General features: G+C 32.2%; 1 protein-coding gene across 4 annotated transcripts in view; it reads right to left on the bottom strand.

Moving 5' to 3' along the window:
* The window catches only part of SPOCK3 (SPARC (osteonectin), cwcv and kazal like domains proteoglycan 3), a 304,660-nt gene that overhangs the window by 75,492 nt on the left and 201,967 nt on the right, over positions 1–27,201 (bottom strand). For all 4 annotated transcript variants that reach the window (XM_016121111.2, XM_016121110.2, XM_016121113.2 and 1 more), the window contains 2 exons: positions 23,245–23,368; positions 11,964–12,078 (listed from right to left, as the gene is read on the bottom strand). In XM_016121111.2, coding sequence (XP_015976597.1) covers positions 11,964–12,078; positions 23,245–23,368 — 239 coding nt within the window. The remainder of the gene's footprint in view (positions 1–11,963; positions 12,079–23,244; positions 23,369–27,201) is intronic.

Genomic DNA, 27,201 nt, shown 5'->3' with positions numbered 1-27,201 from the left:
AAATAACTATCTTTCTGCATCTCCCTGGAAACGTTAAAAATGCTACCAGGGAAGATACAAACAAAATATCTAAGAAGAGAAAACCAAATGATGTATGTTTCCTTGTTGGCATCTAAGAATGTTTATTACATACTATTTTATAAAAATTTGGCTCCAGAAATGATACACTATCAGAAGTTGCCCAAGATTGTAGGTGAAGTTAGCCAATAAATTTTTAGACTTTCAATAAGAAAACTAAAATGATTTAAATTGCTTCTTTTAAATGTATACAGAAAAGTTCGCCTGTACTCAATTCATTTTGAAAACCTAATGTCGTCTCTTATATATCTCTTCTTGGTATCTGTAACATAATATAAATACTGTAAGTTATTTTACATATATACCTCAAAATATATATTGTTATTGAAAGAGCATATGACCTATGACCAGGAAAGCAGAGAGACCCTAAAGAGCCTACACTAATGACTAGTTATAAAGGAAAAGCAAGCATAACTTCAAATCCTCGCTCTGACATTTAGTAGCTATGTGACTTTAGACTGGTTACTTAACTTCTCTGTGATGCAGATTAATCATCTGTAAAGTGAGAATACAAATAGAATCCACTTCTTAGGGTTCTGTGAGAATTAAATGAAATAGTACAGGTAAGCTCCTAAAGGAGTGGCAAGCATACGCTAATAAGGGCTAAATGATATTAGTCCAGCCCTTTTACTCACTAAAAGTTCAAACCCAACACATTTAAAGAATTTATTCAAATCTCACCCCAAGGTGATAAACCTGGGTTAAAAATCAGTCTCTTTATTCTTAGAAAGAAATATGTATAAAATGGGCTTAAAAGACAGAAAGACTACCTAGTAACTACTTTAAATTAGGAGTATCTTTTAACTGTATAACCTTTACTTTCTTCAAATGTCCAACTGGTATACCAACAATACCCACATGTTTTAAAGAGTAAATGAAATAACAGGGGCAAAGTACCTTACACATAATAGATGTCAGATATATGTTATTTTCACCACTTTCCTTCACATTCTACATATGTATTGTATTCTCTCAATGCCACCATATTGGCTGAAATAAATTACATATTGGGAACGGGAGATGAGCACAGGTAGAAGAAGGAATACACTTTTATTAAATATCTATTATATATGGTAAAAAAAAAATTGTCTGCATTATTTCATTTAACTCCCAATAGATTGCAGTTGCTCTTTCTATAATCCCTACCGACAATCTAATTGCCAAAGTCTGTAGCCATTTCTCAAGTTCATCTTACAAAACATTCCTACTTACAAAACATTCAAGAGTCAAGCTCACTATCTCTTCCAAGTCAGAATTTATTCTTCAGCTCCTGGAAGCTGTTCTCTCCTGTTTCTCTTTTTAACCTCATTAAGTTCTCCAAAGAATCTTCTTTCTCTTCTGTCTGTGATTATTAGCCTGTTCCTGATCCCTCACCCTACTTTTCCCATGTTTTGCGCCTCTGTGGATCACCAGTATCTACTCCAACCCAGACCTCTTCTTTCAGATGTGAACGCGCAAACATGTCTAAACTTGGGCCATAGACACCTTACTTACACTGTGTTCAGTACTGAACCTAAAGATATTCCCATCTAAACTAGATATTTCAACAATTTTTACATCTTGCTTTTATGATCTTCTCAGGAATTGCTGCTGAGTTCTGGAGACCCCTCCTTTCCCAAATTCGATCAGTCAACAAGTCCTGACCATTTAGCTTCCAAAATATTTCTTACATTCATTACTTGCTTTTGATCCCTAATACCTTAATCACTATCATCTCGTGCCTCAATTATTACTAGCTTCCCTACTGTTCTTGCCTCTTCATTTTCCCACCATCATTCTTAACCTTCACATATCCTAAATTAAGTATTTAAAATTCCAAATATGACCTTTCTTGACATGCTGAATTCAGTGAATATCTTTATGAACTGGTTCGTTAAAATATTCACTCAAAATATTACTTCTTTCATATACTATTCATGAATCATAGATTTTTAAAATATAATTTCCAAGTAAACTAATCAAACTAATAGTAAAACAAAAAAAAAGGCATGAAGACCTCAAAATGTGCTTTTAAAAGTAGTTGTTGAGGTATATAAAATACAACAAAATATAAGTTTTTGTAAAAATTTTTTAAATTAAAAAATATATACAGGCTTAGTTTACATTTTTAACTTGTAAATAGACACGTCGATCACACAATTGCACTAAATTTTTTCTTATTTTAGTCATTTGCAAGGTAACAGGTAATAGATATATAATTAACAGAATCTATTTTACTTCTAATATATAATAATTCAGTATATTCATCAATAATTCATCAAATGTTTTAAAAGTACTACAAAATAAGGAAATTAGTATATTCATTGTCCTTATTTCAACTAAATTACTTGTTCCAAATACATTTTACAGAAAGAATATATTCTCATTTTTTGCTTTTAATTTAGCTTTCACTTCATGCTTTCTTTCTTCTACAAAATATAGATGACATTCTTTCTATATCTAAAATTGATGAACTATGTTTTTCTTCTATTTTTTGAAATGTCAAATCAACAATTTTTTTATGAGACTATATAAATACTTCATTGACTTTGCTTTCCTTTCCTACTTTGTGGCTTAAAATTATCATCAGCATCCCGGGAACTCATTGAGAAGTTTGAAAAAAGCTAATAAGCTACATAAAGAAACTTTAATTTAAACTATGAAATATTATTCCAAAAGATTGTTTAGAATGTGTGAAGTTAAACTTTAAGTATATTTTATGATTCCTTTACTCACAAAAGAATTTCACACAAGATCTTCTAAATGCAAATCAATTGGCCTCACCACTACATTAGGAAAGATAATAATTCTATATTAGAAGTAGAATAGCAAGCATTTTCTTATTATCTTACATATATTTAATTTTGGTGGAAGCCAATACTGTTGAGTATAGGGTAAATTATATTTTTTAGATAAGTATTGTGTGGAAATAGGGAACGGTGGGCATATGTATTATTTAAAAGAGCATAATTTTGTACCTTTATTTGTGGTTATATAGTTATTATTTATTTTCTTCCTTTTCCTAAATTTGAATAGAATGTGGTCTCTAGATTAGGATTAAAGTCTCTAAAGTATGTGGAATGTAAGACCAATCGGATATTGGTTTGAATACAGAGACTGTTTGGATAACAGAATCTTTCCATCCAGTAGAATTTTATTTATTCTTTCAAGAAATGTGCACATTTTACATAACAATCTCAGGAAAAGGGTCGATGGATATCAAACTCTTAATAAAGCTCAATATATGCATTTTAAATTGAAAAATGTTCAATTTCTGACTTTATATTTGGCTGTCTTTAAACCTCATATTCAACTAGTAAGCGCTTATAGGCCATAGCACAGGGGACATTAACTCTAGTTCGGTTTACATCAATTCCAATTTGCTGGAGTCTATTCCATACCCCTTATTAAATATTGTGACCATCACCTCTGCTTAGATTACATATTGTATCGAATTGGTTTCAAAGACCACATCAGAGTATAAACTGGAGAGGAGTTAAACAAGGACTATGTGTAAATAGTTCTTTGATGTACGCCTGATAACATATAACTGCATAAACTCAAAATACAAATTGCTAACTAGAATTTATAGAAAAGATAAAAATTAATTTCACAATTAAGACATAATATTTGTGTAAAATTTGAAATCGACCAATTAAGTAGCGTCAAACACACAAAAAAAATAGTTCTGTGGAGAAGAGCTCTAACAATCTCTGCATTTAAAGCCATCTCTTTCCAGGTTATGTTCTATTTCTGAGCAAATATTAATTTTAATCCTGGACTGTCTTTCAAAATTTAAAACATTTCTATCATAAATCATCATGCAATACTTCCCAATAACTTTATTTCATTTGATTCATCTAGTACAATAAAATTATAGAACTTATCATTTATAAATGCTACTTTTCATGAAAAATATACATATTCCAAGAGTATATTAATCCACTGAGGTTAAACTGTTTCTTAGTGAAAATTCTTTCTATCATAAAGGAGATTTTTTTTTAAGTCTATTATTGAAACGAAATGTTAAAACTAATTTTTGGCCACTTAGTTAAAAAGTATATGTAAGTTCTTAGTCAATATTCTTTCTTTTAATAAATAAGTTTATAATCATAGCATGACAATTAAATATGTTCTGTATATTAAAAGGATTCCATAGGATTCAGAGCAATGAAATGAAGAGGAAAAAACTGTGTCAGATCACAGAAGAAAACATGCCCTCCGCTCATCTTACGTGGATAAAACCTATCAGGTTTTCTTAGTTTAGTATATTGAAAAACAACTAAAGATGCTACAACCCTATAGCTCTCCACATCTATTTAAAAACACTTCAATCAGTCTTACATACAGGATCTCTTGTTAAAGGATAGTATCTTTTTCTTTGTTGTTGTATGATCTCTGACTTCACACTAAAATTACACGGGCGCTGGTGATACCTGATACAACAAAGACTCAGAAATGATTCCTTCTCTACGCTGTATCTGACGATGTGTTTCCCAAGGAAGACCAGAAGCAGGCAAATATACTATTGCTGAACCCACTGTGCTTAGAAATGTGTGTCCGACCTCAAGGCTCAATGTTTGAAAAAAAAAATGTCTTTTGGTCACTCTTGGCAACAGCATACGAATTGTCAAAACTACTTTCTCCTAACCTTCTTTCTTGTCCTCTAGTGTCAAATGCATTTTAATACAAACACATTCTGATATAAACTAATTAGCAAAAACAAAGTATTGAAGAATTTAAGAAACTCTAAATAAATTAACTCACAAAATTATAACTGCTAAGACAATGAATAAATTAAGGTAGAGACATTAACAAATGTGTTCAGAGCTGTTATTAAGGTTATTATAATGTATCTTTCCTGAGAATCTTAAATGACTTAAAAAAAGTGTTCTTCATTACAAAGATAATATGTAATTTACAACTTAGGTTAACACATCTCAAATCTAAATGAGCAGGTATTTATTTGAGAAAGTATAAATTAACAATTGCATCAAGAAGCTACATGCACACATGAACAAATACACACACGCGCAAAGGCCAGTAGCAGTGAAAGATTGTGGAAGATTTATCAACAAATAACCAATAATAATAGCTCTTAGGTCATAGAAGGCTACTGCTGAATTATTTCAAACACTAAATACACAGAAATTTTCAAAGTATATAAATACTATTGATTATAAGGAAATGTGAAAACTTTCCAACTTTTTTATAACCCATCCTGATAAATGAAAGTGTAAAAAATAAAATCATAAGTGATATTTAATGTATGATAAAAATTCTATAACTTATTAGAATTCAACAGTATTTTACAAGCATCATCGATTCAAATGAAATAGAAAGGCAATGATGGTTTAATTTGAGGAAATGCATTCATAAATCTTTGCGATTTATATATTTTCTATTGTGCAGATAAAGAAACCGAGATTCATAAATTTAAATATATTGCCAAAGGCCACACAGCCAGCACAAAACTGGGATTGTAAAATCCGTACTCTTAGCCAATAAATCATGCTATCTCACAGGATCACAACGCAAAACAAAATTCCGTAAAACAGTTAAAACACACATACATACACAAATGATCAAAATTAGAAGCAAGTAAGTCTAGTATGCAGGTTAACAGAGTTACCATCTATTTAATTCTGACACAATATAGAACAAAGCATACAGAGAAATACAATGAGTTGCATGATTCTCAGCTTCTGATGACAGGAAGCTTGAGATATACAAGAAAATTGCAAGTGAGGATATAATGAAAAAGATGAACAGGTCCAAAAAATATAAGCCGGTATTTTTTGTTAGCATTCTATAAATCACCCAGATTACTAAACTCAGAATTATCTTTAATACATTCCTTTTTCCTTCTCAATCATATCCAATTGAATTTCAAGCTCTGTAAATTCCACCTCAGAAATATTATTCAAATTCAATCTCTCTTCTTATTTCTACATTTACTATCCTGGCCGAGACCTTATTGCCATCTTTCTGAAGTAATAAAATAGCCTTCTAAATGCATCTAACCCACCCTACTCAAACCAAAAAAAAAAAAAAAAAAAAAGAACTCTCGCACAATAACATAGATAAAAGTTAGGAAAATTGGAAACGTTAACTCTGTGCTGAAGAACTTCAACGCCTTCGTGTGCCTAATTCTAACATAATTATATCCAAAGATTTCATCTCGGGTACTGCCCAATTTACACTGTATCTTCCTTAAAATTACCCTGCACGCCAGCACAAATGGAATACATACTTTTTTCCAATGTGTCCCATGCTTTTAATGCTTTTAGTTTTCATCATCTCTTCTATCCTCTCTCACCCAGCCTTATTCGTTAAGCCTTTTTAACTTAATTTTATTTTTAATTAAAAATTGTATATAGTTAAGGCGTACAGCACGATGATTTGATATACATATGTATAGTGAAATATCTACACTCAAGCTAATTAACATAGGCGTTCACATAATTTCCTTTTTTGGTGTGTGGGGTCATAACATGGCGAATCTATTCTCTCAGCAAATTTCTAGTATTCATACAACATATTAATTATAGTCATCATGCTGTACATTGGATTTCTAAACTGACTCATCCTACATAACTATAGCTTCGTATTCATTGACCAACATCTCCCCATACACTCCACCCCCATAGGAATGACTATCCTACTCTCTGCTTCTGCGTATTTAACTGTTTAAGATTTCACATACAAGTGTGATTATTCAGGGTTTTTTTTTTTCCCTTTTTTTGTCTGCCTAACTCACTTAGCAGAATGTCTTTTGGGTTCATCCATATATTTGCAAGTGGCAGAATCTCCTTTTTAAAGGCTGAATAATACTGCATTGTAATGTATATATACTGCAAATTCTTTATCCATTCATCAGTCAAAAGACACAGGCTGTTTCCATATCTTGCCTATTGTGAATAATATTACAATGAGCAGGAGAGCACAGATTATCTCATTGAGATGCTGATCTGACTTCCTCTGAGTGGCTATATACCCAGAAGAGGGATTGCTGGATCATATAGTAGTTCTATTTTTAGGTTTTTGAGGAACTTTCATAGTTTGCCAGAAGTGTTGTCTCAATTTACATTCCCACCAAAACTGTACAAGGGTTATCTTTTCTCTACATCCTCAACAACATGTTTTTAAAAATATTTCTGATAATGTAAAATCTTTAATAGTTTGTCTTCTTTTACTTTTTAAAAATAATTTATTTTAATTAGTTTCAGTATATATTGGTTAGACATTTATATAATTTATAAAATGATCCCCCAATAACTCCTTCTCTCCTCTGGCCCTCCACCTAGCCAATATGTTAACGGTATCTGCATTCCCTATGACGTGCTCCCCATCCCAATGACCAGCCATTAGCTACTAATTGTACTTCTTTAACCCTTCACCTCATTCGCCCAGACCCCCAACCCCGGTCCCTTCCGTCCATCACCAAACCATCTACTATATTTATAAGTCTGTTTTTGATTAGTTTGTTCTTTTTGTTCCTTAGATTCTGCATATACATGAAATCATAAGGTATTTATCTTTTTTTGTTTGACTTACTTCACTCAGCATAACAACCTCTTGGTCCATCCATGTCATTGTAAATGGTATGATTTCATTTTTTTATGGAGGAATAATATTCCATTGTATATATGAACCATTACTTCTTTATCCAATCGTCTGTTGATGGGCATTTGGGTTGCTTCCATATCTTGGCTATTGTAAATTGTGCTGCCATGACATTTCTATGGTTACCTCTATTCAAACTCAACATTTCAATTATGAAGGTCTGCATGAGTGTGTTTAGATGCATGTTGGGGTGAGGGTAAAAATATTAAAGGTATATTATTTAAAATTTATAAAAATTTGAAGGCATTAGATGTACAAAACAAGAGCTATGTAAAACTAATAAAAATAAGAAAAATATTTTGGGCCATAAAATACTCAAATTTGAAACAAAAGAGAAATGCCAGTTAAAAGAATCTTCTGAATATAGCTAATCAAATAAATAACTTAATGGTGGACTTAACAATATATCATAAGCTTAAAGTTTACTGTGCTCATGAACCACTACTGTATAGATGATTTAAGATACATCTAGGGTAGATTCCTAAGTGTTTGGACTTACCATCTGCAAAAGAATCCTTTCCAATGCTCTTCACCTTTGGTCCTGCAAAGCCCTTCTAGATTTAGGAGTGCATAATATATATATATAATATATATAAAATTATATATAATATAAAATTATATATATAATATATATAATATAATAATATATATAATATATAATATATAATACATATAATATTTTTGTGTGTATTGGTTTAATAGGATTTAAGATCCCCTTGTTTATGACTTAAGTGAAGCCATTTTGATCCACTTGTTTATCATAAAGACAAATCATTCTTGGAAATAAAGTTCTTTCGCTATAAGAATGATGTAAGTTGTGTCCAGACGCCATCATGCCATCTGTTGATGTTTTTAAGTACCTAGCAGTCCAGTTGCCGAGGGACCCCACTAAGGGCTTACTGAAAAGAACATGTGAAGAAGCAGCTATGGCAAGGGGACAGTTAGACAATAAACAGAGGACTATTTTGTGAGGACTATTCAAGAGTTTTGGTCTGGGCGAGGCATACTTTGCTGACCTAAAGAGCTCTCTGAAGATCTTAAGACACCTGCCCCCGCCCTGGCCAAGGCAGCAATTTGGTCAACAGTGGTGCTAAACCATGTAATGGTCCCCAGAGTGATAACCCTCTGAGCAGCTTAAGTTGTCCACCAACACCATTTACCTTTCTTTTCCTAGCAATGTGCTCTATCTAGCACCAAGGGACTTTCATCTTTACGCTTGTAGCTAGAAGTCAGCTCGTGGTTGATCAAGCCACCTCTCCCAAAATCCCAAGCCTGTGTAAAAAGGTACACTTTTGACAAATTTGGACTTTATTTCCCCTTTCTCAGAATGATCGTGTGATTAAATCTATCATTTGTTTGAAATATGTTATTTCTTTATTGGCTTATTAAGAAATATTGTCACGTATGCTATTGGCTTGTGAAATTATTATAATTCCCACAGCAAACCTGTGCTAAATAAATTACTGGCAAAGACAAAATCAGTCACCGAGTATAACTTAGCTGCCAAAAACAAAACAAAACAATATACGAAATCTGTAGAAAACAGTCTGTTCATAGTCCATGTTCACAGGTATGAATCTCATAATAACCTAGCTATGGAAAATATATTAGGGGGTTAAAAATCAGCTAAAACGTATAGTCTCTGAATGAAGCTGATTAACCTTCTACGTGATCATTCTGTATTTGTCAGCAAACAACATCTTAAAAAAAATGGAAAGAAGTAATACAGGAGGAAAAGGATGAAAAGCACTGGCTTTTGTACTCTTACTTTCATAAGTTAGAAAAGCAAGAAACGGAACAGTTGGGTTACTGATTGAAGAAGGGTACGATTATCTTCTCACGTAAAGTCAGAATCTAAAATTTATAAAGTATGAACTTATAATAATAAAAAAATATAAAAATAAATGTTTCAAGTGTAAACTATTTTTCTTTATTTGGGTTACTCGAATGCATATGTTTGGACCAATTTATGCACACCCATTACTGACTGCATTAAGAGAACAGAGAACTTCGTTTCTTCCTCTTGTATAAAGGAAATGTATTTTTAATAGTTTTAATATATTTCAAGTCACTTGAAAGCATTCACTCAGCTTTTAACACCGCAAAAACTTACTCTGGTGTCAGTTTGACCTCAAATGTAGGAAGTCAGAAAGATGTAAGAGGCATTTCCTTGGTGTTAGTTTCTTTCTCACTTTTTCTAGAACCCACATGCTATTAAATTAAATTTTCCAGCACTACACATTCTAGTGAATGCATGCTCCTAATGCAAATGACAGTTGAAAGATGAGAAATGATACTGAACTAAGTTTTACAGTTCCTATGTCTCATGGCCTTTGGCACTCTGGAGAAATGACATTCATAATTTTCTGTACTGCTTTTCGACAGTAGCTAGCAAAATCCTATACTTGTTTTGCCCTGACGATCCCTCGGAACAGGATTAGTTTAAATTCTTCTTGCCTCTCTTTTTACACACAATTGAACACAAATGATCTTTATCCCCTGATGATATCACTTTAAGAGAAGTTTCCTTTTTTGACATATTAATATAAACGTTGTATAGAGACTTTGAGCAACATGAAACATAATTATTGTTTATTCAGAAGGGATCTTTCCAAGACGTGTTACCTTCCATATTTAATGCATACTAAGTTCCTTTTGTAGTTTGTGAGAGCTTGTAATAAATTGCTACCGCATTAAACATATTTCGCATTCAAAATGAGTTGAAAAGCAGAAAATCTTATTGAAAGGAAATCTTCATGAAGGGCTATGATATATCAGGTGTTTTCAATAGCCTCCAACAGAAAAAAAAAAAAAGAATATCGAACAGTAAGGTAGGATTTGCTTCATACCTAAAGTAATTTTCAGAGGAAAATATATTTAATTATGTAACTAGAATGAGGAAGGCAAGAGATATCGAAGTACTTCAATTAAAAGAAAACTATAATTACTCTTAATGATCTAGGAGTTGATTAATGTATTCAAGGTCATGCCTGAATATCCTCATTTGAGCTATGCTAGAGAGAGGAGATTGGGAGATGGAGGTGGAGAGTCCAGAAGGAATCAAGTGCTGAAACTGATTCTAGGCTGGGTCGAGGCAGCAAGGGTGAGGATTAAAGAACAGGGCACCTGGGAGACAGCTTAGAACCTTTCTCCTACTAATTGGTGTCATTCTGTACATTGACTAATATTTGAACGCTAGCTTACCATTAGTAAGCAAATCAATGAATTTACTTCGGAACAGTAAAGTGATGCTATCACATTTTAAATTCTAAATTATTTCAGATATTACTTAATGAATCAAGACAAATATAAATGGCATAACTGAAGTTCAAAGTTGTATCTGGAATTAAATATTCATCACGGGACTGTAATATAGAATATCACATATAATATGTTCAAGAAAACACATAGTTTACATTAAATAAACTTTGTATTTTCTTATCTACATATATATCATTTACATTTTTTTCAGAAAAAAAGGCAAACATAAAGGCTTTGCACTAAGGACCCATGATAATTGTTAAATTATAAGATTCATATCATTATAAAATATATGATAAATGTTGATGTTAATGTTCTATAAAACAGTCTGACTTAATGAAACATCTACTCTTTATGATTCCTTCTTTATCTATATAGTTATAAAGAGCTGAAACTAGCACCCATGGAGATTTTTTTAAAGGCATAAACAATACCTTAAATATAAAAATAATATCATATAAACCATGATGAAAAGTCAAATTATATACTATAACATATATCGGGGTCAACATACATCATTAGGCATCAAATCTATAAAAATAAAGATTTAAGAACTCTAAATCTAATCAAAAAGTTTAATTTATGAAATTATTTAGTAGGAAATTTTATACACACATATAAACACACACATTCTACACAGGATAGACAGTTTTATTTACTGACTTATCAGTTCTACTCTGAACCCAACTACTTTATAACTTACTATATTACCGCTGATCAAGTTGCTTGCTCCAAAAAAGAAAACAAAATGTAAAACATTTTAGACATAGTAATTCATAGAAGGCATTGCTTTAGATTATTGTATATGGTGAACATGTAGAAAAGAAGACTCCAGTTACTGCAATTAAGATAAAAAATATCTATAGTAAAACATTACTTGCTCTAATATTTGAGGCTAAAGAAAATAACTTTTTTTTCATATTCACAATGTCAATACAATATAATGGTTCATTGTGTACATAATGACACTTAAATAGAGTAAAAAAATGTAAAACTATAAATAAGTTTTCACCACGTACCTCTCTTGACATTTCTGCTTGTACCTGTGGACTTATCCGAAGGACACGGGCAACGTCCTTCACATCTGACGGAGATCTGTTTTTCTAAGACACATGCCTGATATTCCAGTTTGCACTACATAAAGAGAGAAAAGAAATAATAATTCGAATACATTTACTTGTAATGGTAGAAAGTCAAGAAAGTGATGATAATACACTTGTGATTCTACTGCACACGCTATTGGAAAAGATAAACGAATGGATTAGAACAAAGAGTATCAAACTGGAATTCAAATTTTAACAGTGCTACTTTTTAAATGTGGCACTTGGGGTTAGTTTCTTAAATGTTCTCAGACTCAATTTCCCCACATGAATAACTGGGATAACATCTAACCTACAGAGTTTTAAGAATCAAACACCAATAGCAACCATGAGCCAGGTTCAGCAAATGTTTACAAAAGCTGAATAAAATTAAAGGTAAGTAATAAAAATTATCATGGCATATAGTTTTTTTTCAGTTTAGTTTAGGTTTGATTTCCTTTGTAAGCATTACTCTTTGTTAGAATTTTAAGCCTGAGTATCTTTAATTCATTCATAATATTTTATAAATGGATGTTTGACATGACTAAAAAAATTGTAAACCTACTCTATTTTTAAAGGGCAATAATTATCTCTTACCCTAAAAGAAATTGATCTTGCTAATTCTGAAGTAATGTGATTTCTTTAGTGGCTACCCCCATAATTTACTCAGTACAAACTATTTTAAATTTAAATAGAGCAGACTTTCTGGCTCCAACTGACAAATGCACCAGTGACTAATTTAATTCAGCTTCAGCTGATACCAAGAAGAAATGATACACCCAATGACTAATCAGATTACTCACTTCTTCTGTACAACATTTTCTTTTCTTGTCAAATAACTCTCTAATGGACAGGCACAATTTTTAACTAGTTCTGCAACAAGTGATTAAAAAGTATTACACTTGAAATATGTTTGTGGTGGCTTAGTGGGTCTTTTTGGAGGGATAAGCTGTATCAAATGTATCATTTTTTTTCAATATTTAAATAATAAAAAAGGTCTTCTCATGTAAAATCATGATGAATTTTAAATGTAATTAAAAAGTCCCAATAGCTAATCAAAAGTAGAAATAAACAGTTAAATTTTGAGTTCTTTAATGAAAGCCAAATAAGTTATGAAAAACTCTGAAACTTCACATTCAAATTAATCTTCTTTCCTGTAACTTCTTTTAATTTAATTCTTTAAAACCCTGGATCTGGTCATAAAAAAATTCTGACTCATGACATAATTTAAGAAATTCTCAGGAACAATTAAAAGTCGTATGTGAACAGATAAATCCAAAAGTCAATATTGTTTATAGTTAATATTGAATTTTAAAATTTGTAAATGTTAGCTCCCTTCAAAGGTGTTATGTCATACTCATTTGCATTTTAAATGTGGTTTACTTTAGTAATGATATTTTTATTCAAAGGAAAGTTCAAAAAATACTTGAACAATAATACAAGAGTTATTTATTAAAAAGGGGAATCATTTTCTGCTCAAATATTGATGATTAATTGTAATGTTATTAAGCAAATAATTTATAAGAGAACAATCTATAAAAATCCGATTTCGTGTTCAGTAAAAGTTTCACCTTTTAGCTAATTTTCTTTAGCATAATTGTAAATTAAAATTTTTGAAGCTATCTTTAAGATTTGCATGATATGATAAAGTTAAAGCTTTGCAAAAGAATTACTTTATAAATGAAACAATTTTTCTTCAGAGTGATCTGTCACTTTTTTTTCTGTTTCCATAAAGAACAATAGAATCAAATGTATAGCAAATGTAACCTATATGTATAGTTTTACAAATTTAGCTTCCTATAATCAGAAAACCATTTAGTTTTATTTACTTATAGATTGATTCTGACAAAAAAAAAAAAACTTTGTGAAGAATATTATTCAAAGAATATTAGGATATTAAAAGTAGTATTTAAAAAAGTTAACTACATTGATTGCATTTCTAATTAATAATGTTCAATTTACTTAATTATCACAAAGCTGAAATATTTATAAAGGTATAAGTGAACTAAAATATCACATAAAGGGCATGTTCATTAGTCTATAATTACCAAAAAATGCAAATACTGTAGAGAAAGACATGATTAATGCATTCCTAATTAAGAACTTGAGTACTGAGAACACTTAAGTTATCAGTTATTGTGAAAAGCAAGCCCACAGAATAATATCACAATGGTCAAAGTTGACATTTGTCAGCGAAAGTAAGTTAAAGCCTTTTGCTTAATAACAAGATCAAAGAAGAAAATACGATATTATTAAAAGAGAGATCTGAGTTTTCCACAGAAAAGAGCCCAACAATCAGGAGTCAGCAAACAGTGTGAAAGGCTATTCTTACAGGTTTTCAAGATGATGGCAATCACCATGGCCATGTTAAATGGCTTAAATCAGAGGGTCTCAGCTAGGGGTGATTTTTATCCCCCAGAGATATCTGGATACAGTTTTGGTTGTTACACCTGGCAGGGCAGAGGGATTGGTGCTGACGTCTTCTAGAGCCCAGAAATACTGCTAAACATCTTACAATGCACAGGTCAGCTCCCCAAAATAAAGCTTTATATGATGTCTGATGTCAACAGTGCCTAGAGTGAGAAGCCCTGATTTAGGCACTGGTCCACTAAAACCCAACAAATGGATTAACTAAACTCTCAAGATCTCTTCCTTATTCCTTTAGAAACTTTTTCTTGGGCATTCATTAATGTAATGAATATACAATTAAAACAATGGTATAAGTGAACTACCGACTATCAGCATTTTGATTATCCAGAAAAACTGAAAATACAAATCAGCTAAAATGACAAAATACAGTTTATACAAGACTACTTTCATTGAGTCATCACTACATGTCAAGCACTATATTAAGCAATTTTAATGCATTACTCTTTTGATCATCAGAGTAAGATATTTTTTAAAATAAAGTTTGCAAGTGAATCTTAGAGAGCTTACACAACAGATCAAAAACATAGCTAAAATGAGATTCAAATACTATTTTATAGTGCTTCTAATGTAGACCAAGTATATAATTAGCAGTAGAAAAAAATAGCAACAAAGTTCTATTTCTTTTGTAGTGCTAAACACTTTTTGTGCAAGTGAAAAAACCAACTTTGAAAGCCTGCAATTATGATCACTTTTTCGTCTCTGCTTTAATCTACCTTGGACTGACTAATATATTGCATTATATCATCTCTTGAATACGTTATACAACCAATATCTTAGACATGAGCAGAGCTATCGTGCATAGAATTCCGCATACTTAGCTACAGCTAACCCTTTTCCTAGCAAATCCCCTCCACTTGAGTTTTTCTGTTCCCTATTCTGGTGTTTTCTATGCGAAGACAACTAAAGGAGAGAAGACAAGACTCGATGTGGCCTTGAATCCATGCATTCGTTCAATTGAGATTTGCCATTTACACTCATATCATAATCGTATCATCCATACACAAGCTGGGAGCTAAACAGAGCAACAGCCTTTAACAACCCTGCGCACTAACGTGGACACTATATCATTGCTTTCTCTGTTTAACACCCTGCTTTTCATAAAGGATGATACCCTGCTTATTTTGGGTAACGGCTCTTCTCATCAGAAAGTTTTTGTTCTGAGAAACTTCTTCTTTTTAAAGTCATAGGTCATGAGGCAGGTCAGAGTCACTTTCCCACGTTCTTCATTAGATCTGAGGCCCTTCCCAGGGACAATGCCAGAGATGTGAGCACGGATGCTACAAAGCAAAGTCAAAATCACAAAAGGACCAAGGGAGTCCTGAGACCAAGCGTCCTTAACTTCAGCCTTCTCTAAGGCTGACTGATATGTGGGTCAATTTCCCCTTGTTATATATTTCTATCATTTCAGGCATTCAAGTCAGCATCTAGAAATTGGGTATTATAAAGGGCTAGTTGAATTAAAGCTAAGTCAAGTGAGATAAGATGAAGGCAGTAAGCACATGTCAACCCACTGTAAACTTGGAAGAAGTTTACAATCCTTGCCATGTAGTCATGAACCAGTAAAAACATTGTTCCGGTTGGCAACTGGATTGAGTACCTGACCATGGAGAATTGCCAGGAAGAAAATGAGGCACAGAAGTATACTTAACCCTGATCTTACTGAACACATTATTTTAGATGTAGCACATTATCTGGATCAGTATATCTCCAACTTTTCAAATGTGAACTATTGTTATAAAAATTTTATTTTTCTTCAAAAATTAAACACATTTCAAAATATCCAGGATAAACATCTCATTTGGCACACAGGTTACACTATCTTGTATTAGAGCATCGTATCAAGAAAACTCGACCCGTGATTTATGGACTCAGAAATGGACACAGTAATGGATTTTGGATGGTTTGAAGGGTATCTGAATATGTTCACAGATGTGCACAGGATTGCTGCATTACACTCTGTCTTAAACTCAATTTAATCCAAAGTAGTCCTAGAACGACAGGATTGTCCATTCTTTCGCTTCAGTCAAGATTATGAGTATATGCTTATAAAATATCTTACTGTTTTTCATATTACAGAATTATTCAGTTGTTAAGATCAACTGTAGTCAAATGCCTTTTATTTTGTGTTTTCTGTGCATAAGGCAGCATTTATGCATATATTTTCCTCTTTGTTAGACCTAAACAGATATTTTAGACTTCAAAATCTGGTAATAAATTTAAACATTTAAAAGATCAATGGGATAGAATACTTATTTGACTTCCACTCTATCTTATGTTTTATTGAATTTTATTATTAAACAAAAATTCTCATTTAACTTTAGACCAATGCTGCTTCTATTATGAGTAACAGCTTCAATTAAAATATAACCTATAAAAACATGTTGTTTGCATACATACATAAAATTAATGAAATCATTTTAGCTTACTACTAATTTATATTTTCATTATCTATCTTAGTATATAATATGGGCTTGACAGATAACTTATAATATTTTCCAGAAAGGTGCATGTGTGGTTAAAATAATTTTAAAATAGATGAAAATAAAAGGTCACGACATCAAGTACTACTAAAAACGAGGATGACATTTGAGAAGAAATTATTCTTACAGATAATGGGAGTGGATATTTTTAAAAGAATGGAAATAAGAAAAAAAGGGATGTACTTTAAAAGAACATACAATAAGTTGAAAGATTCAGGACAGAGGTTAAATTTAGCTAAAAAGAGAAAGGACTCTAAAGACTTCAATGTAGTAAATGACTTCAACAATTATACTACAAACATCAAAATACTAAAGTGTGATAGCTTGTGCATACATTTCAATGTCTATGGAGTTTTTACATACTTAACGTTTCATATTAACTGTTTCAATAAACTAAACTTTGACACTTTCTTATTTATTATGCTTAAGAAATAACAAGATCCTATTTAAAAATATGTACTATCCTTATAGCTAAAATATATGCTTAACAATCCACAGCCCCCACACAGTTTTATGCACTGGTATTAACGATAAACTTTGGAATGCGCTAAAAGGGAAAGGTGGAGCTGATACGATTAGCCTGAACACAAATATACAAACATATAAAACTCAGCTTTTCTACTGTGTAGAGTTTCTTCTTGGGTAGACCTGAGGGAGCAATGTGAGAAGCCGTTACCTCCAGAGTGAAAGCGCCCTCTGTTGACTAATTGTGGGAATGCATGTGCATCTAAGACCGCGGCTCATGCATGTTTGGAGAGGAAGACTCCCCGCAGGGTTGGCTGTAGCAAACGGAGGATCTGCTAACTGGGGTGATTAAAACGTATTATTAAAGACGACTTTAAAAAGTAAAGGTGAACATAAAAAATAAAACAAGGGTACAGAGAAACGGAGAGGCAGACGTGAACTAGTTAACCTTTCAGAAGTTAATAATTAAGTATTCTAAATAAACGATCCTAGGATATACATGCCCACAAACATATATCTGCAACGATTCCATATGTATCCTATATTTTTTTAACCCTAAAAGTACTCAAAATGAGTTCACGCTAATCGCTCCAATTCCAATCCAACGTCTAGGAATTCTTTCCAACTTTCTATTTCCCATGTTTGTCAGTACTTTCTCCAACAATGAGAAACGCAGAGTTACGTATATGCTCAATCTATTTTCTTAATTGCTCAGCAGAAGCATTTTCATGATCTTTCTGGTCATTTCATCAGCATAGAAATTCCAGAAGCATTCCCCACTCAATACCCACGTCCTTAGACATAGGTAGCCAAGCCTCCAAGGCTGTATTCTGGGGTTCACCCTTCTCCCTTCACCACTGGGCAGTGGGTCTCATTGACTTTCTCTGAGTCTAACTTTTTCCCCTGTATCCCCATCAAATACTAAGAGAGGAGTGCTGAAATCTCACAATGTGTTGGCGAGATCTGATATTTTCTCCCTGTAGAAAATGCTTTATATATCTTGAGACTCTCTTATTATATACATAGAAGATTAGCATTATTATTTTACGTTTTCCAGATGAATTAGCATGATACTCATCATGTAGCAATCGTCTTTGTCTTCAATCGCTTTTATCTGAAAATGCTGTTTGACATTAATTGAGCTAGCTTACTGTACAGAGGATGCTATTGGCTGGAAAATCAGAAACCTCAGTCTCTATGATTCTGCAGGATTAGTAAACCTGTGTTAGCGGAAATGGCTGATAAACTCCTCACGAAATTCAGGGGCCTGCTCCTAAGTAAAGATTCTTAGGACAATCAGGATGGATTTACAATGCTCAGTTTCTCCAACAGTGAAGGAATACTGCTCTCTCTTTGGTCACCATCACCAAATAGGAGTCCTACCACTGAACTGGATTTTTTGGGTATTGGAAAGTCTGTGTGCTTCCCCTGGATATTGTGCTTTGGCCTTTCTGTCCGTTAAACTATCAGGCTGATTTGGAAGCCATGCAGTGTGCAGTGAGCGGGGTCACACTCCCTACGTTGGGGTCACAACCCCAATAAACTCTTTCAGCTACAAGTCTCTCCTGACACTTTTCCAGATGATGCTGTTGCTATTCCAGTTCCAAGAGGTGACTCTGGCCATGTCGTTGTGTTCTTTAAAACTAACCTGTGTCAACTGCTTGACTTTTTGGACTTTTTGTAGTCTGGCAATAGTGCAACTTTTATCTCAAAATTTACTCAACTATGGGCTGACAGGCAAGATACTTAATGAACCTTCCATGTTCCTTACCATCAGCAAGCATCTGACATTGTAAGCATTGGGATGGTCTCTTCAAAAATCTATTCCCAAAGATTTCTGACTCTACTTCCTTCACTGGAGGGAGTTTGGTCGCTGAATTTCTCTATCTCCAGAAAGGCAACATACCCTCTCAGCTGGCTCTTGGGTAATTGACAGGATGAAAAGAGTTGTAGGTAACTATTTTAAACACTCAGGGTTTTTCTTTCCTTCCCTAACAATAATTACAGGTTGGCCTGGTTGCTGTACTTTCTGAATGCCAGCCTATCCAAAGAGGGCTTGGAGGGCTAAACTCAATTCTGGCTCAGCCACCAGAATTCTCCTATGAAAATAAATGCAATCACACTGCTCAGTAAGTTTCCTGACAGTTCACGCATGTTGGCCAAAGTTGGAAACATAATAAGTCTCTCTAACTTTTACACTTTGTTTGCTATAAGAATATTTCCATAGAAATGGCACAGAGTTTTCATGCTTAAACTTAATTTTCTTATTTCTCCTTTTCCTTTTTGAAAAACAAAAACCATTCATCGCTATCAATTATTATTTCCCTTACCTCTGTGTGTGTATTTAAATATACTAGTAATGAATTAGTAAATTATAAAACACCTAAATTGCTCAACACATTATATTCTATACATATCAAATATTGTAAGGAGAAAATAATGCAGAATTGAAGAGCAAAATAATTAAGATTTATTTTCACTCAATATTTTCCTAGGAAATATTTAATCATAACAATTCAGTGATTATTTTTAATCTTTCAAATTCAACTGAAAAAATTGTGTGTTACCTTTACTTGGTAATGATATTTAACTCAAACATATAATATTTACAGAAGAGGAACATATTAACTAGTTTCTCCTGAATAAATAATTTTTAGTTTACAATAAAATATTACACTGAAAGTTCTCTCTTGGTCAACCTCTAAGGAAGAAACAGACATCCACAGCATGCTGAATGAACACTGAAGAATAATAAATGACTCTAAACGTTCACATTTCTGTCTGGTGAGTTTTATGTTTACTATCACTCCACATTTTTGGTTCTTAAAATCTGTTCGAATAAATTAATATGATAACAATACGATTTAGTTAATTCTGACTTAATATGATTAAATATAAGGGTAAAATAGAGTGTCGCATTTCTATGAAAACAATATTAAATCATTAAATGTCCTAGATAATATGAAGGTAAGCTATATTTAAAAAGTTTATATCTTAATAAATGTGTATACAATTATTCTAAAAGACTGGAAATAGAATTCTATAAAAACTAAATAATATTGTACTCTCTCAGTTGTTTTGCAAATGTCTTTTAGCTTCTCATTACATTTTAAATGGAAAATTTAAGAATTATTTTTTCCCAATAACTGAAAAAAACAGAATGTGTGTTTTGGGCATCAATATATGCCCAAGAGGGTAATAAAAGAGAGTTGTTGGAAGCCAAATCAATGCAAGGAGAGAAAAGCTTTTCTGACAATTAGAGCTCCCCTCAAATATAGACATTTATCTCACAGAACACGGTATCTTATCAGTGACTTGCATATTGTGTAAAAGTTTGTCCTAGATGTCCTATTGAGTTCTTTTTAAAACTGAGATTTTCTGATAAAGTTAACTCATATTATTTCCTTTAATACTCAGTGATTTAATAAGAGCTTATCCCAGTCAATGATTCCTATAATATGCTGGAGCTGTAATCTTGATCAAGTTGCCATACACAAGCCAAAAGCAAAACCTAGCCTGTGCTGAAAACAGTTCAAACAGAAATTGTGCACATTCATTTCTGACTGTTGATATTCCAACATAAAAGTATCACAGCTCAGACAGAGTATTTAAAGAAAGGTAGACAGGACAGTCAAATGCTAAATAATAAGATATAATGCATAAAAATGGTGATGTGTAAGAAATGTTCTCTCAAAATGTACATATGGCTAGTAGAATTAGTCACAGTTATTAACAGAAAGTAACAGAATGGCTCAAATATGAATAAAATTAAAGATTAAAAAATCATAGTAGAATGTTGAAACTTAAAAGGGAATTTTCTCAAGTTGCAATAATAGGTAAATGCTTCCCCTTTAATGCTAAAGTTAATGTTTTATTTTATATTTTTAAAAATCTTTGTATTTAAGATTTTAAAACCAATAATTTGGAAAGATGCTAACAGTGGTACTCAACCATGCCCAAACAGAAAAATCAGCTGGGAAGATTTAAAATTCAGATTCATAGGGCCCCATCTCAAACCAATTTAAGTATCATCTCTGCAGTCCAAGTTGGGAACTTCAGTATAAAATAGATAAGCTTTCTATTTGCCTCCCCTGAACACACACACACACACACACACACACACACACACACACACACAGGGGCATTTCTTATAAACAATGTTCATTCTTAAGGAATTCATTATTTAGTTCAATTGCCAATCACTGCATGACTAAATATGATAGAAAAAGAGTTCAAAATCATTCATTGTGTTGTCTCCAGGGAATTTATATTACAAATGCCCTGCTGAGTTCTAAAACATTAATATTATTTATTGACTTCTGCTCAGCAAATGTAGTATACAATTTACACAAGTCAGTGACAAATATTTCCACAGTCTAATACAGATGCTGTATCGGAGAACGATTCCTAGTTCTTACTGAAGCTTGACTTTACAATCAAAACAGACTTTGCCTGAAATAAAGAAACAAGAACCTTCATCTTTTGTGTCAATTTCCAGAATGATTACCTCTCAAATAACCTTGACCAAATTTATATTTTGATTTTCTGACACTGTTAAATTTGAAAGAATTTTTTTAAAAGATTGGTTCTTTTAAAAAGAAAGATTAAGTGAATCAAAAGAAAAAGTCAATCGTTTTTAACAGGAAAAACAAATCAGATAATGGAACAAAAATACTTTTCATGGAAATCACAAAAAAATGCCAATATGTTTTCAATTAAATTTATTTTTCCATAGTTTCTCATCTGTTCTTTGTCTTTTTGTGTACACATTTTAAAATACTCTGCTTAGGATTTCTAGACAAGCTGACAAGTCCATAACTTGAACTCTAACAAAATAATCACTCACTCAAAATCGGTCACATTGTGTAATGAAGTGTACTTTCCAAAATTATATCCTAGTTATGTCATTTCATTAAAATCCTCTTTTGGAAACCTTCTGATAACCCTATTCCTTACTCCATCCTCCATCTCCTGTACCTATTATATTCCAGAACGACCTCACCTTCACTTAAAGTTGTAGAGTAGAAATACAACTTAGAATCTCGTCTCCATAAATTGAACTGAAACTAATAAGGAAACATTGTGGTTAGTCTAAAATAGAAGCTATAGGTATATTCATTGTAATAGTAAAAACAAACAAAAAAAACCACCTGTATATCAATGTAGGTGGTCCAAAACACGGAACAATGAAAAGCCTTAGAGAAGAGGATTGGGCTTCCTTTTTGGATGTAGGGTCCCACACTCTGGACGGATAGTTATCTGGCTCCTGACTAAATTTTATCATATAAAGATTACTCAGCTGGGGAATTAGAAACTTCAAGCACAGAGCTTCATGGATCACACTGAGCTTAGAATTTGGAGCTCACGAATTTTGTGAGTTCAAATGCCTACAAGCCCCCAAAAGATGTTTAAATTTGTCCTGTCAGAGTTTGCTTAATCTACTGACAAAGATGAGTGAACCAAAGCCAGGGAGAGATCCTGTGAGCCCTGCACCTGTCTTCTATTTTCATCTCCTGTTAGGTAGATGTTTGGAAAATAAAAAAAAAAAAAAAAAAAAAAATGACCTTCTCAAGAAGGCACTTGCCTCTGTGGTCTTTGTTCATGATTTGGCACCTAAATGGCCTAGGACATTACTTTACTCACAGGAAAAAAAAAATAGTTAAAAATTCTCATATAGGAGAAACAAATAAACATTGAATCATATTTCGAACCAGTGAGATTATTCACATTGTTTTAAAAGTTAAATAAATTATTTGGAAAACTACATTAGAGAACTAATAGTTTTAATCATTTACTAATAAATATGCATTATGTACTTCATGCTAAAAGAATGTAATTTTCTTTACCTGAGAAGAGTAGGTATGACCATCTGAACCACAAACGGGGCTGGTATCCACCACTGGGCACTGCTTGCAGGTGGATAATATGGGACCCCTCCACTGCTTATGGCCTAATCCCGCATCTTTCATACTGTTAAAAAAATAAAATAAAACAATCACACTTAGTGCATTTATTTAAAAAAAAAAACAAATTTATATTAACATCATACTTTTTCTCCACTGTCACTCCAAATTGAAGAATAAATTAGAATCAGAAATTGTATCCTCATGGTCCATGTATGAATCTATAGAGTAGCCTTCATTGTAACCTTTTGTTTTATATATCAAAGTTTCCCTATAATAAAATAAGAATACACTCTTTAACAATGTTCTGCTACTCACATATAGATTACTTAGATTTCATCATATGTGGTTTTCTTTGTTTTAATTCATAGTTGTGATACATTTTTGATAGCACTGGAAATGGAAGCAACAATTGATCAGCCATAAAGGACACATCTTGGACCTTCTAAAGAGCCATCTCGTATTCTACTGAAAATATGACCAGTTTACATATATAGAAAGAACAATCAAGAACTACACTTTTCTAGCAATGACCAGTATTCAGAGAGTCAAATGAGGTTTAGTGAGAGCCAGTCCTCATTTTATTGTGTGGAAATGTCTCGAAATAGATCGAAGAGGCTTTCTTTGACCTTGAATGACTTGGGAGAACCCATTCCCTTCGGCTACCTACACTTACACTTACTTGTTTTTCCACTTTTATTAAACTGTGTTATTGCTCTGCCTATTTGTGTGAATAATTTACATAGAGGGGGTAAAGAGCTTAAAAATAAGAAGCAAAGCAACAGGCAATCTATACCGAATGAATATTTAGAAGTACTCTAGCAAATCAGTACTCATTCTCAGTCATTAAAGTTGTTTATGGAGAGAGTAATATGATGTCTATAGCAGGATGAGAAAAGATGATTTACTAGAAACATTTGCATCTTTTTGCTTTTCATTTTCTTTTCATGAATAAGTCAAATGTACAAAAGAGATCCCAAAGACGATTAAGAAATATAGCAAGAATCTTCTTTATAAGGAATGAAGTTCAAACTATGTATTTCGCATTTTGACAAAATGCAAGTAGGCATTAAGATAATGCTTATTATTCTTCTTCCCCCTCATCCCCATCTTCTACTGTTTCTGTCCCATAAAAGATTATCTTATTGCCTATCATAATTGCAAACACATTTTCTTCATTTCAACTTTGTAAATTCTGCCAAAAGACCACTTTAAAATCTTGCCTGGTCACGGAGTTCATCTCCTAAGAGATACAGTGGAAAAAAATAACCATGTTGCTATTGGCACAATATTCTAATGGAAATTAAAATGATGACTGAAAAAATCTGAAGCATTATTCTATACTACTTTAAAACATAAATTACAGAAATGGAGCAGGGCAAAAAAATTATTTGCATTGTTTTTTCCACTTGTGTAATCAAAACAAGGTATAAAATTACATGAATTATTTGCTCTTTGGGTACATTAGGAGAAATTATTACCAAGTTCAGGCTTCTAATGAATAATAAAAGAGCCTTTTATCAGTACAGGATGTATATAAGCTTTTTTGCTTTGGGCTATATATAATATATACACTATGATATATATTATATATAAACACACTATATTCTACCATTCAAGGCACTAAGTAGTTTCATATCAATATACCTGTTATCGTGTTTCTAATAGATGGAAAATTAAACTAACAAAGAATTTATACTGTAGCTAGCATTTCTTTCCATAACTTATTCCAAGGCAGCTGAGTCATAACATCTTTTTGTTACTTGTGCTACCTTCTTGTGTTATTGATTTATCTTTCCCTCTAGTCTCAGAGACACAAAAGCACAACGATCTCTTACTTTTCTAATAACTACAATGTTAATTGTTGCTACCTATGTTTAATCAATTATGGTACTTAGTTTTCTATTTAGTTAATTATGTTGTACATTTTAACGACATATTTTGAATATAACTTCAATGTTTTAAGATTTACATTGATTTTGGAAAGAGCATAAATGGTGTTACCAAAATGATTAATAGAAAAAAAATCTCATTTCAATTTGATTTAAGTTTCACATGTGACCGTGTCCTTACTCAGTTTTGGTAAGTCGGTAATCTCTCTGGGTTTTATTTCTTCACTTATACGATAAGTTTCATTAGTATGGATCATTTGATCTTGAGGATTCCATGAATCTATAATCTTTAATAAAATTACTTACATGAAGACACTAGACAAAAATTAGAAGCATGGATAGTGCATACTAGCCATACGTTATAATTTTGGAACTTGACTTAGTGTTTCCAAGTGAAACAAAGATGTCATTATAGTGTGAAGGGTGATGCCGAGTGGGGCAGCGGACTCCTAGGAATGCTGAAATTATAAAACTCAGCTAACTTAAGGTAACAAATGAAAGATATGGAGGCAGCCCCGTTTTGTCATAATTAATGAAAGAAGGAAAATGAAGCATGGTTGTATTTAAAGAGGCATGTTTGCCATGAAAGCATATCTAAGAATCCTAATACTACTTCTGATATACTATCAAGGAACATTGCTAATAAATCATAAAAATGTAATACATTTCATATTTATACTATAAACGATTATATATTTTTTAAAGCCTTGCAGTTTCTGAATCCAACACTATGCAAACCAAATAGAATTCCAATTCATTTATTATCTATTCACCTTAGAAGGAAACCATCTGTGTCTAAGTCTTAATTTTTTTAGGTGCATTTTTGTCTTTCTCTATGTACCTATATTAACTTAATTTTTAATGACTTTGCTTAGACAAAAGAATCTGATTATAATCTGATAAACCGGCATTCAAGTAAACAGATATTCAGTGACTCTCTCAACTGAGGGCAACTCGATGTATTTCTTGTCTATTCACTACACCTAAGATTTCAATTCCTTTGTTCAGTCAGTTTTTTGTTGTTGTCGTTGTTTATTTGTTTTGTTTTTTAAAGTTGTGCTAGAACTGTGGAGGAATTCTTCCTTAAGGCATGACTGTCAAGTCCAAATTTCTTCCCCTCAGGCTGTAACTCTTCAAGAAACAAGACCACTCTTGCTTTTTCATCATGGGCCTTACGAAAAAAACAGATGGTATTAGCAAGGTGTGGTAAATTATCTTTTGGGGCAAAAAAAATTATACGAAAGTTAGAAAGCCCTATATAAAACATTAAAACTATAGTGGCCACTATGTTCTTCATATGATTTCTGAACTCAGTATGACAGTACTTTGAGCAAAGAGCCAAATTACATAAGTAACTAATTTTAATTTCAAGTAAAGACATACTATAAAAAGAAACAAATCTTTACTTATGCTAGAAAAAAATTATTAACTGTGGCTACTAAACAAAAAACATTATATAAAAATAAGTTGGCATAGTTTCTTCTGCAATATGAAAAGAAAAATCTACTTGCTCCACATATTTCATAAAGAACTAAGATTCACAAAGAAAGCTCCCTCGTAGACATATTTCAGAAGGCAGTGATAGGAATAATTAATAAAACATATCTTTGAAAACTATTCTAACATCAATTGAATTAACAAGTGAAAAATGCATAGCTGCCTCAAATCGTATCTAAAGAAAGATCCACCACCACCAGTAAGTGTTGTATAGAAAATATACCTGGCCAATTAAATCTGAAATTTATATAGAGTGTAATAAATAATACAACACCATACATATGATTTAGGGAATCAGTATAGAGATTAACTAATACTGGTTCTATTTAATTTGTGTTGACAGGAATATTCATTCCAGATATGCTCATACAGCAAAGGAGAGGTTTGCTAAGTCTACTTACTATAGTTAAAATAAAAATTAGCAAATTTTTCATTTTTTCAATTATTAATGTTTATAAATAAAGAAGCTTCAATACTAGTTTAACCTTAAATAGTTCTATAGTGTCAGCAC

Source organism: Rousettus aegyptiacus, unplaced genomic scaffold, assembly GCF_014176215.1.
Source record: "Rousettus aegyptiacus isolate mRouAeg1 unplaced genomic scaffold, mRouAeg1.p scaffold_m13_p_16, whole genome shotgun sequence".
NCBI classification, from domain to species: domain Eukaryota; kingdom Metazoa; phylum Chordata; class Mammalia; order Chiroptera; family Pteropodidae; genus Rousettus; species Rousettus aegyptiacus.
The sequence above is the reverse complement of the archived record's forward strand: the minus strand, read 5'-3'. Positions and strand labels throughout refer to the sequence as shown.